At 40.7% G+C, this 18,068-nt stretch overlaps 1 protein-coding gene across 1 annotated transcript in view; it reads left to right on the top strand.

The window, feature by feature from the left end:
• Positions 1 to 18,068, top strand: part of NTRK2 (neurotrophic receptor tyrosine kinase 2) — a 351,452-nt gene that overhangs the window by 313,759 nt on the left and 19,625 nt on the right. The window contains exon 18 of the mRNA XM_058672627.1: positions 5,792 to 5,801. Within this exon, the coding sequence (XP_058528610.1) occupies positions 5,792 to 5,801 (10 nt within the window). The remainder of the gene's footprint in view (positions 1 to 5,791; positions 5,802 to 18,068) is intronic.

Raw genomic sequence — 18,068 nt, 5'->3', positions numbered from 1 at the left:
CTGACACATGACCGGAACACTCTGCTATTGGTCAGCTGACTTTCTTTGGCCTTTGGCCATTTAAAATGTTTTCATGATAGAAGCAATGCTACAAAAATATTTTTGACATTCTAAGAGGAACAGCACATCATTCTTAACCCACATGGCTGTTTGTCTATTTGTATACACTAGTCTTTTGTAGATTTTTTTTGTGTGTAGATAGTTACAAAAGTAATTCAGAAATTCATGGAAAATAAAATTAAAATATTAATTTTGTTGAAAAACTGATGCTTGCCTAATTTTTAGAATATGTACTCTATCTTTTATATATATATATATGCATCCATAAATGTGTTTCTAGAAAGTCTGCTTTGATTCATGATAGTTATATTCCATAAAAGCACTGCAACTTCTGAATTAACCAATACTGAACCACTTCAGCCTTGTTTTCTCTGTTTCTGTTTAAAGATCCTTATTTAATTCTCAGACAACTCCCAACTTATGATGGTTGAATTTCAGAATTGTTGACTTTATGAAGATGGAAAGCAATGTGCCTTCAATAAAAATTCTTCTCCAGATTTTGAACTTGAATCTTTTCCCAGGCTCTAGCCAGAAGGTCCAGTACTCTCGCAATGCTAGACAGTGCCAGCAATGGCAGCTCCCAATCAGCAAAGAAGATGTAAGACTGAACAAATGACATTCTGCAGTGTCTGGGTTGTTTGCAGATTTTGGATACAAGTATTCAAAAAATTACACAAGATGTGCAATAGTTTGTTTAAAAATAGGCTTTGTGGTAGATGATTTTGTCCAACTGTAAGTTAACATAAGTGTTCTGAGCAAGTTTAAGGTAGGCTAAGACATCATGCTTTTTGAAAGCTTAGAGTTATCAAATGTATTTCAGGCATGTTGTATTTCAAGTTTAAATGGCTTTGGGAGTTGTAAGTCAAAGAGTATTATTAAATAGCCAACACAGCACATTGGGAATGTGTCAGTGTGACAACTCAAATTTTGCAAGCTGTGCGAGTGATTGTAAATTTCTATGGAAGTATTATGATTATTGATTTGGGTGTTGCAAGCAAGCACATTTTAGGGAGTAGGTATATTTGTGAGTACAGATTCATGAATAATTTATATCTCCTACATTGTATGCATGCATCTACACTCACATATTTTCCTCATCCTAAACTTAATTTTTATTAAATTTTATTTCTGATTTTTAGGATAAATATTGGTTCTTATTACAATGAATGACAATTTCTTTTTGATGGCTGAATAGTATTTTATTATGTAGTTATACCTCAATTAGTCTAATTGTTTTCTATTGTTGAATTTTGTATTTCTTCCTATTTCTAAATGTTTTTCAAATAATTGTGCAGAAAGTTTTAACTAGCCTAGGGATTTTAATAATCTACTTAGGATACATTATCAGGGTAATAATTGACTTAGTGAACATACAGATTTCAGAATACAGAGATTGTGACAAGTCTCACTGTTTGGGGAGAACCTGGCATACAGAAATCAGCTGTGAAAGGTGGTAGGAGCAACTTGAAAAGAAAACAGACGCATTCAGGGTTACACCAAGTATAACCCATTGGCAGGTGGCTTATGATCAGGAAGATGGTCTTATTAAATCATGAGATATATAGAACCCTGCACCTCTAGTTAATAGAAAGGGGTGTATATGTTAAGCAACACAAAGGTAGGTCATGGCTAATCTCAGTCAGTCTGAATTTTCTCAACATAATAACATCCAAGTAGTATATAAGGGATAGTGCAGAGACCCTCCCAAGAAGACATGCCTGGAAGGTGGCCTAAATGACTTTGTCCTGTAAAGTTTGGGATGATAAAAGGGCAAGACGGAGTTGTGTGGTCATTTCAAACTACGTCTCTTATACTCAATCAGTATTATTATCCTGCTGTTAAAAATTACACTTACAAGACTAATGTCTGAATATCACTAACAACCTATCCCCAGATATCTCAGTTGCATTCAACTGTGATCAGACTGAGTAATGCGAGAATGTTGCAAATTCTTAAAGAAAATAGGATGGTTTTTAGTTAAAGGTGGATGATCTCAGCTCATGGGACACTTGATGGATTAAGAGTTCACAGAAAATCTGTGTTAAGGAAAAAAAAATCCTGTATAGATATAAACACATATCCATGTGTGCCTAACTATCCATTCATACATAATTCAAATAGTAAATTTCCTAGTTATTTGTTTGCCATTTTATTTTGGAAGTAAAACATAAGTTATTCCAGCTTAAGTTCAACTTTTGTAGTAATTGGAGCCTGCTCGTCTGTCATGGTCTTCTTAAATCAATTGGAAAGCATGCTACTCTCATGTTCTTTTTCTATAAAAGTCAAAGAATTGTATTTTTAAAAAGGTAACATTTTACTTCAACTTTATATTCAGAGAATAAAAGTGAAAGAGTTTTAGAGAGAGAAATTGTTTTGTAATGTCTGTGTTTTGAATCACCAGGCAGTTTAACCTTTTAAATGAGAGTTTCTGGGTTTTTATTGATTATTCTAAAGATAAGTCTATGCAGACAAACTAATTAAAATGATCTAACCAAGAAATTAGATAATTTAATAGATAAGTGAGGTATCAATACAGTTGATTTACTAGCATCGTGTGGAATTCCTAATCAAGGGATGTAATATCTGAGTGTTTATTCTCCATCTTTGCTGTTGTTTAGACATTCTGATTAATGAAGTAAACAGATTAAGAATATTCTGTAGGTGCTTCGTGCTTACAGGCAGTAACATCTCCCCCACTTTATTGGGTTGAATTATGTATTGTACACCCCTGTAGGAACACAGTATTTAAGTGTTAAATTAAATGGTTTTAAAGTTTTGGAAAAGGACCAGATTTGGAAAATCCATCAACTCTCATACTCATAACATGTCGCGTTACCCAGGTGGATCTAATGACTACAATTGAATAAGGTTTCCTTCCTCCCTCCCTACTTTCCTTCTTTCCTTCCTTCCTTCCTCCCCACCTCTCTTTCTCTCTTTTCTGATTGGTTTACTTGTTTGAAAGTCAAAGCTACAGAGAGATAATGAGAGAGAGAGAGAGAGAGAGAGAGAGAGAGAGAGAGAGAGAGAGAGAGAGAGAGAGATGTTATCTATTGGTTCACTCCCCAGGTAGCCTCAAAGACTGGGGATAGGAACTCCATCTGGGTCTCCCAGGGGGAGGCAGGGGCCCAAGCACTAGGGCCATCTTCTTCTGCTATCCCAGGGAGCTGCATTAAAATTAAAGCAACTCGGACTTCAACTGTTCCATATTGAATGCTGTTACTGCAGATAGCAGCTTTAACCACTATACCACAACATTGTCCCCAAGCAGGATTCTCTCTCAACAAGCTCCTGACTCCAAATTATCAGAGGTCCTGAGGAGGAAGCAAATCCACCTTTCCTGTATCAGGGATGTGTCTCAGCACCAGGATCTCCTCTAGGTTCCAAGTGCTCTCTTGATCCACTGTTAATCCACATGGTAGCTAAGTGCCTCTCCTCTGTTTGTTAATGCCATCATCATGAAGATCCTTACGGTTCTCTAATTTTAACTTGTATTCTTTGTCGCTATAGCTTTACTTAGAGTTATTTTACATTCCTGTCTCGTCTTAGCCACAAACCAAATGTTCAATGACAGAATTACACTTGGATGCACATCCCATAGAATTGCAGGGTAGCACTTCTTTCATGCATGGGACAGTCACTGTTTGATATTCACAGGATTATGTGTTCTAAAGGAAACAGTTTATTGGTTTTGCCTTAGAAATAGTTTTAAAGACATGACATATTCTGAGTGTCATCCTACAAGGAAGTGTTAGCACAGTACAGCAAGGTAACCATTTGTCAAAGGAGGTGGGCAATTCACATGGAGCAGATGATGCAGGCCTTCCAGTGGTTTCTTTCCTTCACCATTTTGGTTGTTGAAGCAGTGTACAGAAGTGAGAGCCCTGAAATTCTTAGTATTCTGATTCTTCTGAATTAGGTTTTGAGAGTGAGGTCATATAGAAGGTGCATGAGTTTAGATAAAAGGCTCCATAATTGTCCTCAGTTCTAGTCTTTAAAATTATGGCCCACTTGCATTTTCATGGCATCTGAAATGAAATTGCTATCTCTTAGGGTATCGGCCCTGCCCTTATGGTTCTCTGAGAACTTAATGACCTCAAGATCAGATTGATGGAGAGGGAAGCAACAGAAAGCAAACACGCAGTCACTTAAGAACAACCCTGTCTGAGGTCAGCACCAGCACATCCCAAAATAGCTGCTGAACATCATTTTGAATTATCTTGAAGGACAGCTGTCAAGGCATCCTTCTAACTCTGTAACACCCAATTGTCTTCTAGCTACTGAAATTAAAGTCAATTACACTTCTGTGTACTTTCACAACTTAGAGAATGTATGCTAACCATTTGAAGACCTCAGTAACCAAAAGTGTCTGTCAGTTCTAAGTATATAATGTAAAACATTGACCCAAGATCTAGAGTATAAATCCCATTAGAATTAGCTATTTGGATGATCATTCCGTATAAAAATTCAGATCCAGTCTCTCTAATACCCCCCCCAAAACAGAAAAATCAAACCTGTATTTTGCTGGTTGACCTGTTTGCTCCTTGTTGGCATAAATACCAAAAATGTTATTATGGTATCTTTCTGAAGAATGAAATCTCCCTTCTTTGTCTTGATTATATGTGACTTGAGATAAAGTTCTGAGATAACAAGATGCAAGAAAAATTTGCATAAAATTAATGTTCTTTTCAGCATCAGCATGGGCAAAGGAATTGCCATTAATTAAGTCGACACTTAGCCATTTATTTAGGCTTTGTGTTAAGACAAATAAGATATACGTTCAAGCAGCACACAATTTAATTAATAAGTGAATGTTAGGTGGTCAGTTATTTCCTGCTGCAGCAGTTACAACAATGATGTTACAGCCAGAAAAAAAAAAAAAACAGGAAACAGAGAACAAGAAGGGAAGGTGGGAGTAGAGAGAAGATGAAGGACTGGTATCCATGTCTCTTGGACTTTGAATGGGCAGACCATGCTCTCTGTGTCCTTGCAGAGCAATTGCTCAGAACTTAAATGGTGGCTGCTGCTTACAAGGTGTGCACAATTTAAATTCCACTGTTATCTGGCTGCCATTTGAAGTACACTTTGACAAACAGCTCCAACCCCAGCCAAATCAGAAAGTTCTCATGTCCTCCCAGGTTCAGACTGGTGAGCAGTTCGTGAAAGGTATCACTTCAGCTGCAGTTGGAAATATTTTCTGGCCATTTTGCAACATCAAAATGGTTGCATGTCCATTTGTACTAATAAAATTCATTTATTTGAATAATGTGGATGGATTGTTCACTCTGTTCAAGCCCAGAATGTTGATTTTATTTTTTATTTAATCGAGAAGACAAAGACGAAGAAGAAAGAGAAAATTTCTGTCTAATGGCTTACTCTCCAAACTCAGTCTAGGTCTCCAACACAGGCGACAGGAAGCCAACTATCTGAGACATCATCACTGATTTCCAGGGTGTGCATCAGGAGGAAACTGGAGTTATGGATTGGATCTGGGCATCACATCCTGTTACTCTGGATGCAGGAAGTACACTCCTTAACCACTAGGCTAAATGACTATTTCCCCACAGGGGTGTTTTCAGTTCTAGTTAGGGTGTTCTGATGTACTTCCCAAAACATACAAAAGTGTCCTTTAGACCATAATAGGTTATCTTCTGAGTGAGCTGACTAGCCGGGACTGTTTCTGCAGAGAGTAAAGGAGGGAAATTGCACAATCTGTAAATGGAACCGTGTATAGATAGTTTTTGGTTTGAAAAAGTGATCATGTAAGCCTCAGTTGACCTAATTGTGCATGTCAAGTAGAAAAGGAATTGTCAGGAAGTGCAGCATTTAGCGTAACACACCAGTGAAAAGTTTAGAGTAACTTACCGTCAGTGTTTAAATTGGTTGGACTCTCACTAATATCTAGTCAAGAGCTGGTTTGGATGAATGAGGAAGAAATGATTCAGTGACTGTATTTACATTCTTCAGGTCTAAGGATTGTGATAGAGCTTTGTAAAATTAGAAGAGAAATCCCAGCCCCAATTTCCAGTCTTTTTTTAATGAGAATATTTGCTCCCTTTCACCTGTTAAAGTCGCTTCCCTGCCTTTCTCTTTTTGCTTATTTCACTCTCATAACCTCATAAGGTTCAAAGTTCAGTGATTCATTTCTAAGGAAGGAAAGGTAGTGAAGCATTAGAAATGAAAAAAAATCAGCCATGCCAAATTGAGCAACTGAGCAGTTATTTTTCCACACAGCCAGGAAATTGTACATGTGAGGAGAATTAATTGCTTTTTTCCCCATAAGTAGTTTCTTTTTGATTAACTTATCACTTCTTGATTAACATACTGGAGATGCAGAAATTATAAAATTCTAGCTTGTTTTTACGAAAAGAATTCTAATGCTAGAAATTCTGAACTGCATTTTCTTTGCAAATTCGAAATATAATGGATGTTATTAATAGTTAATAGCCTTAATTAATGATATGTATATTTGCCTATGCTTCAGAGTTATGAAGTTCTAATTTAACTGTTCAAATGATTCTGTTACTTCCTTAAAATTGTCACCCTGTGTTTAATATTGATTGCTCAAAAATGATTACTTAGTCCCAGCAGGGCAGTGTGGAAATATACAGATTTGCAAAAAATAGGATTCCTTCTCCAGAAGAGTTTTAAATTACTGTAAAAGATCAATGTCCTGTGACTTGGGAGATTTTTATAGAGTACTACCAAAAAGCATGAGCTACATATTGAAGGATAATTGGGAGTTGACAAGGCCTAAACGAGACTCAAGCACATTTCATCAGGAAATAGCCACAGCAGGCAAAGGCAAGAGAGAGCCACCTGCAGACTAATAGGACTTGGTGGGTAGAGCTAAGCACTTCTCTGGGATGAGAGAAACCTGGAAGACATGAAGCTCTTGAATGTTCCTTCAAAGAATGAAAGTGATGTCTTGCAAAACCAGAGTTCTTGAGGAATGGGAAATGAGCAAAAATGAATCAGAACCACCCCGGGAACTTAACTAAAAAAGCATATTAACACACACGCACACACACACACACGCACACGCACACACACACATACACACATTGCTATACCCACTGATACCTTCCTCAGAACTTAGACAGTTTTCTTATCATGATTGAGAAGTACTACTCTAAAGAAACATGGGAAATTTTCCTGGGGCCCTGTTTGCTGCAGGAGGATTTGAGAAGTCTGTCATGAGCTTTATATATAATTAGTGGATCAACGTGGAGTGTTAAAACAACCCAACCTCTTTAGACAGGAAAGCTTGGATATCATGAGGCTGAAAGTGTTTTATACAGAAGCAGGGCATGGCTAATGACACCAGGCCACCTATCTATGCTGCAATAAGGGCTGGGAAGGCAGACACACCTTGGAGCTAGCAGGTGCTATGCCTGCCCAGTCCTATGTACCACAGAGCTACCGAGAATGGCTTACTTAACTAAATGAAGCATTCCAAGGAGCCAGTATGTTTAATACAAGCCAGGACTGTAGATTTGAATTTGAATTTGGAGCCAGAATCAGAGCAAGATCATCTTCTAAATCTAAGTATCTGAGAACAGAAATGACACAATGAGCTACCTGTCAGCAAGTCACAGGCTGACCTTCTGAAAAAAAAAAAAAAGAGAGGGGCTAAGGCAGAAAAACAGAACCTTCATAGCTGTGCTGTTCTACCCTGCTCCACCACACCAGCCCCTGTGTTGCTTCCAGGCTATTGAAACTTTGTTTTGTGGCACTGGATTCTTCACTACATTTCTAGGAAAAAAATATCATTTTATATTCTCCAGCTTGTTACTACTTAAAATTATGTTCCTCACTCTCTACAGTCATCCATTCCTCATTCAGGTCATTCATTGATTCTCTCATAAATGTTTATGGGCTGTATGTTTTGTTCCATATATCATACTTTCCACCCTTATCATTTCCATAACACATTCAAGGGATACCTCAAGTGAATAAGACCCTGAAAATGCTCTTACTTCTTGACATTTGACACATCCTGACAATTAAATGTTGACACTGATGACAGGGATCCAACCTTTAGAGCCATCATCTTCTACCTCCCATTGTGCTCTCTAGCAGGAAGCTTGACTCAGGAGCAGATCAAGAACTTAAACCCAGGCACTTCGGTCAACGTGGAATTGGGTCATCCCAAGTGGCAGCTTAGGTATTGAACCAAACAGGCTTACATTAATTGCATACTTTCTAAAACTACAATTGCTTAAGCATCTTTTTCAGGGACTATTTAGCAACATATGTAATTTAAGACCTAGGCAGTAAATCATTCAGAATTTTTGACCTGTAGCTTAGAAATTGTCATAGTTTATTTGTGTTGCTTTAATGGCATACCACATACCTGATCATTCATAAAAGAAAATACTTATTTCTACTAGTTATGGAAGTTGGTAAGTCCAATATCAACGCATTTATACCTGGTAGGAATATTCTTGCTCCATAATCCCATGGTGGAGCATGAGAGGAAGAGACAGAGAGAGAGAGAGAGAGACAGAGGGGCAAGAGAAGGAGTTGAACTTGCTTTTATAACTAACCCACTCTTTCCATAAGGGACTTACTCTTGAGACATTAATTCATTTGTGAGGGCTAAGCACTCATCACCTAATCACCTTGCAACACTGTTGTTTTGGGCTGAGTTTGCATCACACGAACTTGGCTAACACTTTCCAGCCTCAGCAGAGGGAACCTGATTCAGTGTCCTCATTTCCCAAACACTGTGAAGCAGAACCAGGCCACTGACCTCCTAACTTCTTGTCCAGTGTTTCCCCACTTTATCAAGCCATTGCTTTGAAAAGGACTTCTTTGTGTTTTTCTTTGAAAGAGAAGCCAATTTTATTTCTGAATAAAATGTCCCCACTTTCAAAAATGTCTTTGAAGGCTACCTCTTTTAATCTCCGGAGAAGTTCTTCAAACCCAAGCAGGCCTGTACCCCTGTCTCAAGAGAACATACAGTATTAGCACCTACATTTTCCAGCTCTGTGCAAGGAGCTGGTGAAAATGACATCCCCATTTCAGTGACATCTTCTGTTTGGAATTTCCTGCCTTTTACTACTTTTTAGGCAACACTGGCTTTACCCAGCACTACCAGGCTAATCCTAAAAATCTATCATGCAGGTGATGTTCAGGAATACTTTAAGAACCAGATACAATTTGATATTCCATGGAACTTCGAAAAGTCAGGCAATGGGATATTCATCTTTGTATCTGAAGCATCCAGCAGTTTCTTTAACACATATATATAGGAAAAAAATGAGTGGAAAAAATTGTCAAATATCACCTCAGAAACAGGGCTTGGAAGTGAAGCAAATCACCTGATCTTTGTGTCAAACATGGCATCAGAAGGAAAAGTGTGTTTGTGACATGATTGATTGGCTTACCTAATAAGAATGAGCAAGGCTTCCCGCAACACTCCATCTGCAAACCAATTGCTTGCATTCTGTGTGGTTTTGTATTCATTTCTGCAAGCCTAGGCTCGCTCGCGCTCTCTCTCTCTCCTCTCTCTCTCTCTCTCTCTCTCTCTCTCTCCTTCTCTCTGCTCTCAGAATTTCCTGACTTGGCTCTCAAGCAAGCGCCCAGCCTGGGCTTGTTTCTGTGAGTTGACAGGCGGAGATAAAGGCTTGGTGGAATTTGCCCATTCCTTTGAAAGAAGAGGACTGTCAGAAGCATTGTGGTCAGCTTTCAGAAACTCTCCCACGTTGGTCCTAAAGAGAACGTTTGTGTGTGTGTGTTTGCTTTGGTTTTGGAACTAAACACCCCTTTGGATGTTGTGTGCGCCAACTACTTGACACTGGAGTGTTTCAGAAATGATGCCATGAGCTCATGATGCAATAAAAAGCACTACTTTGCTTTAGAAACAGAGAAGAAAGGAATCTGGAGGGGAGAGTCTTAAAGAACAGAGTGGGCTGCCATATTAACAGGCACCCCAGAATTGGAGAGGACCACCGAGCCCCTGTTGCTTTTCCTCCTGAAGAGGATGTTTTTGGAGACTTCCCATGCTGTTGGGTTGGCATCTTTTCCTGTAGTAACATCACAAAATCTTGGACCATGGTGAGAGGGGGCAGGCTGCCTCCAAGTGAAGTGACTTGTAAATATACTTGGATGGATTGTCCTGAAGCAAGTTAGCAGGAAAATGTACAGGTATTATTGAGTAGATTTTCTTCTGTTTTTAAAAGTGGCATAATTGTATTTCAAATATGACTTCCTAGCAAAATACCTTCAGTGGCAAAGTACACATTTTACTCAGAGCCCATTTAATCTCTGATCTATTGAGGATTCATTCAGGAAGCATCCATTAAGCAGACAAGGATGTTGAAGACATATGCCTATTTTGATAGTGTTTCTGTGTTGGGCATGCTGCGGATGATGACACGAGCACTACTACATGTAAATGAATCTTCAGAGTGACCAGCCCTGACTGCCCCCTCCACCCAGTCAAGTCTCAACCATGTGTGTTTATGTGTTTGAAGGCATAGACTCACTGTGCACCCCCTGTTAGTCCTCAGCCAGAAAACTTCCCATTTGCAACTGAATCATTCCACAAACTGTCCTGTTCACCCCTCACCGCTCCAGTCCAAGCCTTTGTACCCTTCTTCTTTGGAAATTCAACAGTGGAATTTTTCTCCCCACATCTCCATGGTGAGGTTTCCCAGCCTTGGAAGGCTCCATTACCATGGCAACCAGCCTCCTCCACTTGGAGCTGGGTGATTTCGGAAGAGGGAGTTGTGGTGGGAGGGAGGGGATGAGAAGTTATTTAAGTTGGCCATTTAGTATGCAGGAAGAGACCTCTTCCAGCTTCTGACACATGAGAAGCAGCTCATGCTCTTTAAATCCCTACTGGCTTGAGATGGGAGGGAATAAGAAGGAGATGCCCCAACAGTGCATCTGTTTGTACACATCAATCCAGAGAAGTCCTATCCCGGCCTCAGCCCATCCTAGGGTCCAAGTCCTGCTGCCATAAGTACCAGAGCCTCTTCCTCCTTTGGCCACCTATATTTTGAAAACAGGGCTTCATGGGAGGAGTCATAAGGTAGAACAGTGGTGAAATCTTTCAAACTTTCACATATGTAATGGTTTTGAAGGTTATCAGCCAACCACTAGTTGGAACAAGGAACAAACACAAAACACATCGCCTGATACCTTTGGGTGGATGGACAATTCGGTTGATATTGAAAAAAAGAAAGTGAGAACATGTTCACAGGGAATAGTGACTATGGACCAATAGAATGTGTTTCTTGAGATGGAGGCAGCATAGGAAGTTGGGACCTCAAAGAGATAACAAAAATATCCACCAGTCACAGTTCTCAGAAGGGCCTTGCTGCGTGGAGATGGAGGTGAGTTCTTCCTGGAGCTGAAGCACACTGTTTGCATCTGCAAAATGGGCATGTTAGGCTCTCAGAGCTTACACCAACTCTTTGCTAGAGCTCTATTAGAAATCCTAAAATTCAGTTAAAAATGTAATTGTTGAAGATGTGATTGCCATTGTGAAGTGATTTGGGCTCTGCCAAATAAGAGTTCTCTGTTCCTAACGATTTATAAAACCATAGAGGTGTTGAGATGGCAAGCTTTTAAAATCAGTTTTGAATCAAGAGTCTTGATATGTCTACCTCTGTATCCCTATATTTTCTCCTGCCGCTGCCAGGTTTTGGGAGGGCAGCATCAATGACTACAGTAGAAAACTTCTGGTACCCAGACTTCTCTGGCCTCTGCCCGGTGATTACTGCCAGAGGTGACCTTTTGTTCACAGCTTCCTTTTCCTTGACCTCTTTGTCCAAGTCCTATTGTGGTGAAGTCTTCCTGTCATCTTCATGCCCAACACAAAGCAGAATACACTAAAGACTTATTATTTGCACTGTCATTCTTACCACCAACTGCTCATCCCACTCTGTTTTAACTTCTGACTCAAGCGACCCCACTGAAATTACCCAGTTCAGGTCTGCATTTGAGTTAATTGCAATATACCCACTGTTGATTGCCTACAAATGGATGCCAATGTGTTGTTGCTGGGTGTGATAATACCATTGGTGGAAGCTGGGATCATGAGCGCTTCCTGGGCTCTATTGGCAATTACTCATGAGTCTATAATCAAAGGAAAAGTTACAGTGGTTCTCACTAAACCCTCAGTGAAACCTCTCTGGAGATCAAGTCATTGAGTATTTGCAGGGTTCCTTGCATTTGACAATTAATATTCACTTCTTTCCACAACTCTTCTTGCCTTAGCTTCCATGATGGTACAACATTCTTGTTTGTCCTGTCTACACTAGTCCCTCTTGGTCTCCTTCACAGGCAGTGAGCTAATTACAAACTATTGTGAATTTCTCAAGGACTCCTTTGAAGCTGTCTCCTGTACAGGTGATTACCCACAAATATGCCCAGTATGGTCAACCCCATTCCCACTTGCCCAGCTTTCACCTCCTCTCAACATGGAGCTTCTAGCCCATATCCTTTATGATCATGTCCAAGGCCTATGTGAGTGTTTATTGTTTCAGAGAATGACCATCATCCATCACACTGAGCTAATAACTATAGCCTTGGTCTATCCTTATCTCCAGCATCCTCCTCTGAGCCTCCTACTTGCCTTGGGGTGACCATAGCACCCTTCCATTCTATTGCTACTGTTATCCCTGCTATACTCCACAACCAGAATATTCTTTGTAAACTGCATGTGTAGCCCTGCCATTCTCAAATTCAAAATCTTTAACGACTTCCTTTGAAATATTTTCAATGGCTTGCAACATCTTGTGTATTTCTATCTGTAGTTGACTTTTCTATCTTATTCCCTGTGATTCTTTCATTGCTTAAAGCACTGTAGCCATACTTGACTTTCTTATGCTCCTCAAACTTTTGGCTCCCTCCTGCCACAGGAGCTTCGCACATGGTACACTCCCTACCTAGGATGATTTTCCTGCTACAGCTTGTCAACTCTTACTTCTCCTTAAACTCTTTGCTTGAAAGTCATCCCCATGTGAACCCTCTCACTGGAACTCTGGGTCATAGCAAATTCTTCTGTTATTGGCCCATTTGCAAAGCCAACATTTAGGCAGAACATCGCTTGCAAAACTTAAAGCATTTTTGTGTAAGTTGAAAAGTATCTACCACATTGAATCCACTGCCTTCAAACCCTGAAATGTTACCTATAGCCACAACTGGAACCCTCAGGAAATTCCAGGTGGTAATCACCTATTAAATGTTTTGACCCCGTCTCCAAATCTTATGCATTATGTACCTCTCATTTGCAGCATTGATCTCACCTATAACTTTTGAATTCTTTTGAAATTCCTTGATTAAAACTCCCTCCTGTCTCGTTCACTGTGAATTTCAAGATGTGGAAACCTATATTTCCCACCAGATTCCCCGTAAAAAGCACAAAGCAAATGTCTAAAAAAAATATTCATTTAATTGGTGAATTAAGTAAAAGGAGCAGACCTTTTTGCACTTGTCACATAATTGATTCCTGGCTCCCACAAAGATGAAAGTAGCAGGTGCACAGAGCCAAGGAGACGGTGGAGTCAGAGAGGAGACCATGAGATGGGCAGCAGGTCCCTGTCCACTGCTTTTTCTGCCCCATTGCCTGCTCACCCCTGTGAGGACTTGCAGATGACACATTTTATTAGTGCCGTCCCCAGACCACTGCTCTGCTTCTGCGCTCTTTCGTATTACATGGCCTCCGTCCTATCGCCAATGACCTACTTTCTGACTTTGAAATTCAAGTCTTGCTGAGAGAACTATGCTGTGTGTGGCTCCCCACCCCCACTCTAAATAAAAGATGAAATCAGAATGGTCATAGATCTGCTGTCTCAAAATAGTTGATGTATTTAGAGAGGGACGATATTAGTTATTACTGGCGTTTAACATTTGTTGAGCGAACAAAATCTGCAGAACATTGAAGAGAACATGGAATGAAAGAATCCCTGCCCAGTGTGTATGGCAGCCTAAATTAGACCCAGACAAGTCACTGCCATTCAGAAAGGATGGGTCTAGAGATCCCCACTGCAGTGCACACAATGTGCTCCCACTGAACAGGCAGGGGTGCCCTCAGCAAAGTTTGGGTGGTGGTCAGGGCTCAGAGGTAACCCTGAAACCATTTTAAAAATAGCAAAATGAACTAAAAACTCCATCTGAGTCTTTAGAAACAGAAAAACCTTGGGGAAAAAAGGTTTTTTTTCCCTGCAGAGCCTTCCCTAAAAGAAATACAGTGTGTCATTTCCTCCTGAGACATAGCCAGGCTTGAGTCTGCATGAACACACATTGTAGGTAGCCTGCTGATCTTCAAAAGCATCCTACTGTAAAGGATCTCATTTCCAAGAAGAAAGATGAAGACTTCTTTCCCCTCCAAGGATAACCATCAGTGTGGTAGAATTTAAGGAGATGGTGCTCTTCATCGCTCCCCAGCCATTGCTCTTGTGTTTGCATTGAGTGGACTATGAGTCTCACTGTGGTAAATGCACATGTGCTCAAGTGAAGACCATTTAGGACTTCCGCAGGTTTGGATCTGAGTCCAGAGCATCCCTCCTGCACATAGTCAATCCTGGCTTATAAAGAGCCAATTGTTTATCCTCTCTGACCATTGGTTTCTTGCCTGAGAACTGGACAATGCCTAGCTTGCTTGGTTGTTTTATTTGTTTAAGACTTATTTTAGGTAGAGTGACAAGGAAGGAGAGATATATAGATAGAAACAGAGAGCTCGTCTATCAGCTGATTCATTTCCCAAATGACCACATTATCTGGGCCTGAGCCAAGCCAACGGCGGGAACCTGGAACTTCATTTGCATCTCCCACATGGGTTTCAGTAGGTAAGTGCTTGAGCCATTTTCCAGTGCTTCCCCAGGCTCATTAGAAGGGAGCTACAATAGAAAAGGCAGAGTAACTGGTACCCAAACCTGTGCTTTAATAGGGATGCCAGTGTCACAACTGGTGGCTTAATTTACTGTGTCTTGATGCCCATTTGCTTGGTTGCTTAAAGAGCTAAATACTTGAAGGTAAAGAAAGAAGCACCATTTAGCATACAGCACATGTTGACTCTGTTTCCAGTGTTGCAGGCATAACAATCTTCATCTTGACCAACATACAAACTAGATGTCAGATCCAGATTTAGATACCAGTTCTGGAATCCTTGAGTTTTTAATTCAATTGATCACACAGAGGATAAGAAGCACATGCATCCTTGAGATCCAGAGATAAACCAAAGTCTCCTCCTATGTTTTGCAAAAAGAGTAGTTCTGGGAAAGTTAAGTGAGAGAGATCTTGTAAAGGAAAGTATCTGGCCACAAGTCCCAATGTAACAAGATGCTTAACAAAAGACACTTTTTATACTGTGAGCTTGCCATTCTCTTTCAACTGAAACATTATTGTGAACATACAAGATGGCTGTACACAGGTCATAAAAATGTCAAAAGAGTGAGTAGATTTGACATGAAATATTAACCTCTGGAAAAAGCATTTCTAGAGAGGTAACTCCCTTCCCATTAAGATGAGTGATGAAGCCGTCTGAAAGTTATTAATGCAACATGAAAGGCATCACTCTGAAAGGTTTGGCAATGGCCTCCACCATTGTACCTTAACCAGTCAGGCTTACAAAAAACTGCTTGGATGCTTCTCAGCAGAGAGGCAACACAGTGAGACAGCAGTTCTGCCACAGGAAACCACGAGCTGTGAGCAAAGTACAGATGCCCAGCTTTGCAGAGAGAAGGTAGAGCTATTTCCCAACATTACTTGAGCAGAAAAAGATCCTACGTTGAGGCCCAGGAGCTGGCACTTACTATTCAATTCATAGGTAAGGACACTGGCTGCTACCAGGAAACCTTGCAGTGGAAAGTAGTCAGGATCTGAAGGCTATTTTAAATCTGCAGCCTGGAAGATGCTGGCTTTGGGCAGGTGTTTCAGCATCAGCCTGCCACCTATGTCTATATCTATATATCTATATATCTATATATATATATATAGAGAGAGAGAAACTAATCCTGTTGCCAAAAATTCATGTGTGTAACAAACATCAGGGAAGGTGCTCTGTCAGTCTTAGATCAGCTTTCTAGTATCCCCTGTTGATTAACCCCCTTAACCCCCTTCCTTTCTGTGACTATTTCAAGCTTGGTGAGCCCAATTTCTTCTCATGTGCAAAGTCACCTGTTGCTTCACTCACATTCAGCGCAATTGTAAGCAGTGTGTGTCTGGATTCCTGCCTATAGTAGGCTGGGAGGCTGAGTCTGAGCCATTTGTCAGGTTCTCTTCGTATTCCAAATGAGAATTGTCTAGAATATGGAATACAAAGCTCCTTTTCTCTCCATTAATGTCTGGAATTTCTCATGCAGGGAGCACAACTGGAAAAGTCCCTTAGTATCCTATGATAGAGCCTCAGAATGTATGGGAGTAGGGAGGGGGGTTGCCTTCACAGCTGACCTCACTGAGTAAAAGCAAGCAGTTAATGACATAATGGCCATGCGCATCAAAGAGTAGAAGGCCTCAGAGACAAAAATCTTGTTTCTATGGTTGCCCTGCCCCTGTTGATAAATAGCCAGGGGATTTTCCTCCTACTAATACAGGCCTGCCTCCTCCCTGGATGCTGCATGTTTACCTGTGTACCACTAGCTAAATAAAGGCTTATTCCTCCATTGCCCAGCTCCTAGACTCACTGAAGACCACATGGGTGATATAAATTCAAAGCATGCCTGGCTGTACCCCAGGAGGATAACTGTAAGAATGAGGCCAGTTCTGATCGACTGAGTTTTCATTAGTGGAGACTGTGAAATGCCTGGCCTGGGAGCAAATGCATCCACATTTGGTGTGAGCATGGATGTGTGGCCATGGGGTGCTACCCAGGTCTCTGTCTGTGGTGTTTGACATTACTCTTCTCCTGAGCTTAATTTTCCCCTCTGGGGCTAACCACTTTTCTCTCTTTAAAATAATAGAATGACTTTAGTGATTTAATTTAAAGAGGCAATGAAGTGACCATTAGAGTGTTTAGCAAGCAGATAAAAACTTTTCACAACTCTGCAAAACATAAACCCAGAATACAAACTATAAGGATTTGAACCTGACCACGCACCTCTTAGTATTGTGTTGCCTCCTTGTTTGGGTCCTTCAGGTCTGACCTTGATAGTGGACAAAGTCTTGACAGTTGAGATTGAGGCCAGTTGTTCAACAGGTGACTGTTGTGGCGCAACAACTCAGGAACAGAGGGAAGAAATTGGTCCTGAGGTTTTAGAATGTTCAGGGATGTTTTGGTGGCTGGGCAGAGCTGTCTTCCAATGCCAGCCTCTCCGCCCAGATGAGGGCAGCCCATGCTTGGAAAGGGGATCTTAGCCAGGGCATCTGCTGCCCCAGAGCAGGTAGTGGGCATTGGACCTGAAGAAAGTTCCAGGGGCCAGTCTGGGGGGACTGAGACATCCTGCCCAATCACATCCTTCCTCTCTTTTCTTGCCTTCACATTTTTCTCCCTTCTCCTCCTTCTTTCATTCCTTTCTTTCCCTCTTCTTTTCTCCTTGACAACTGACTTGTGTTTCAAATGTCCATTCATTTGCCCTTTATTTAAAATTTAGAAGTAAACTTTTTTCAAAAAAAAAGATTTATTTGTTTTTATTGGAAAGTCAGATATACAGAATGGAGGAGAGACAGAGAGGGAAGATCTTCCATCCAATGATTCACTCCCCAAGTGGCCGTAAAGGCTGGAGCTGAGCTGAGCTGATCTGAAGCCAGAAGCCAGGAACTTCTTCCAGGTCTCCACATGGCTGCAGGATCCCAAGGCTTTGGGCCATCCTTGACTTCTTTCCCATGCTACAATCAGGGAGCTGGATGGGAAGCAGGTCCACTGGGACAGGAACTGATGTCCATGTGGGATCCCAGCATTTGCAAGGTGAGGACTTTAGCCTCTAGGCTACTGTGCCAGGCCTAGAAGTAAACTTTCAAAAATATGTTTTGTCTACTGACTTAAACATCAATATTACAGAAAGAAAAGAAGGGTCCGAGAGTGATGTTTTCCATTTGCTGTTTCACTATTCAGATGG

The sequence above is a fragment of the Ochotona princeps genome, chromosome 14 (genome assembly GCF_030435755.1).
Source record: "Ochotona princeps isolate mOchPri1 chromosome 14, mOchPri1.hap1, whole genome shotgun sequence".
Classification (NCBI taxonomy): Eukaryota; Metazoa; Chordata; class Mammalia; order Lagomorpha; family Ochotonidae; genus Ochotona; species Ochotona princeps.
Note: the sequence above shows the minus strand (reverse complement) of the source record. Positions and strands in the feature narration are given on the sequence as shown.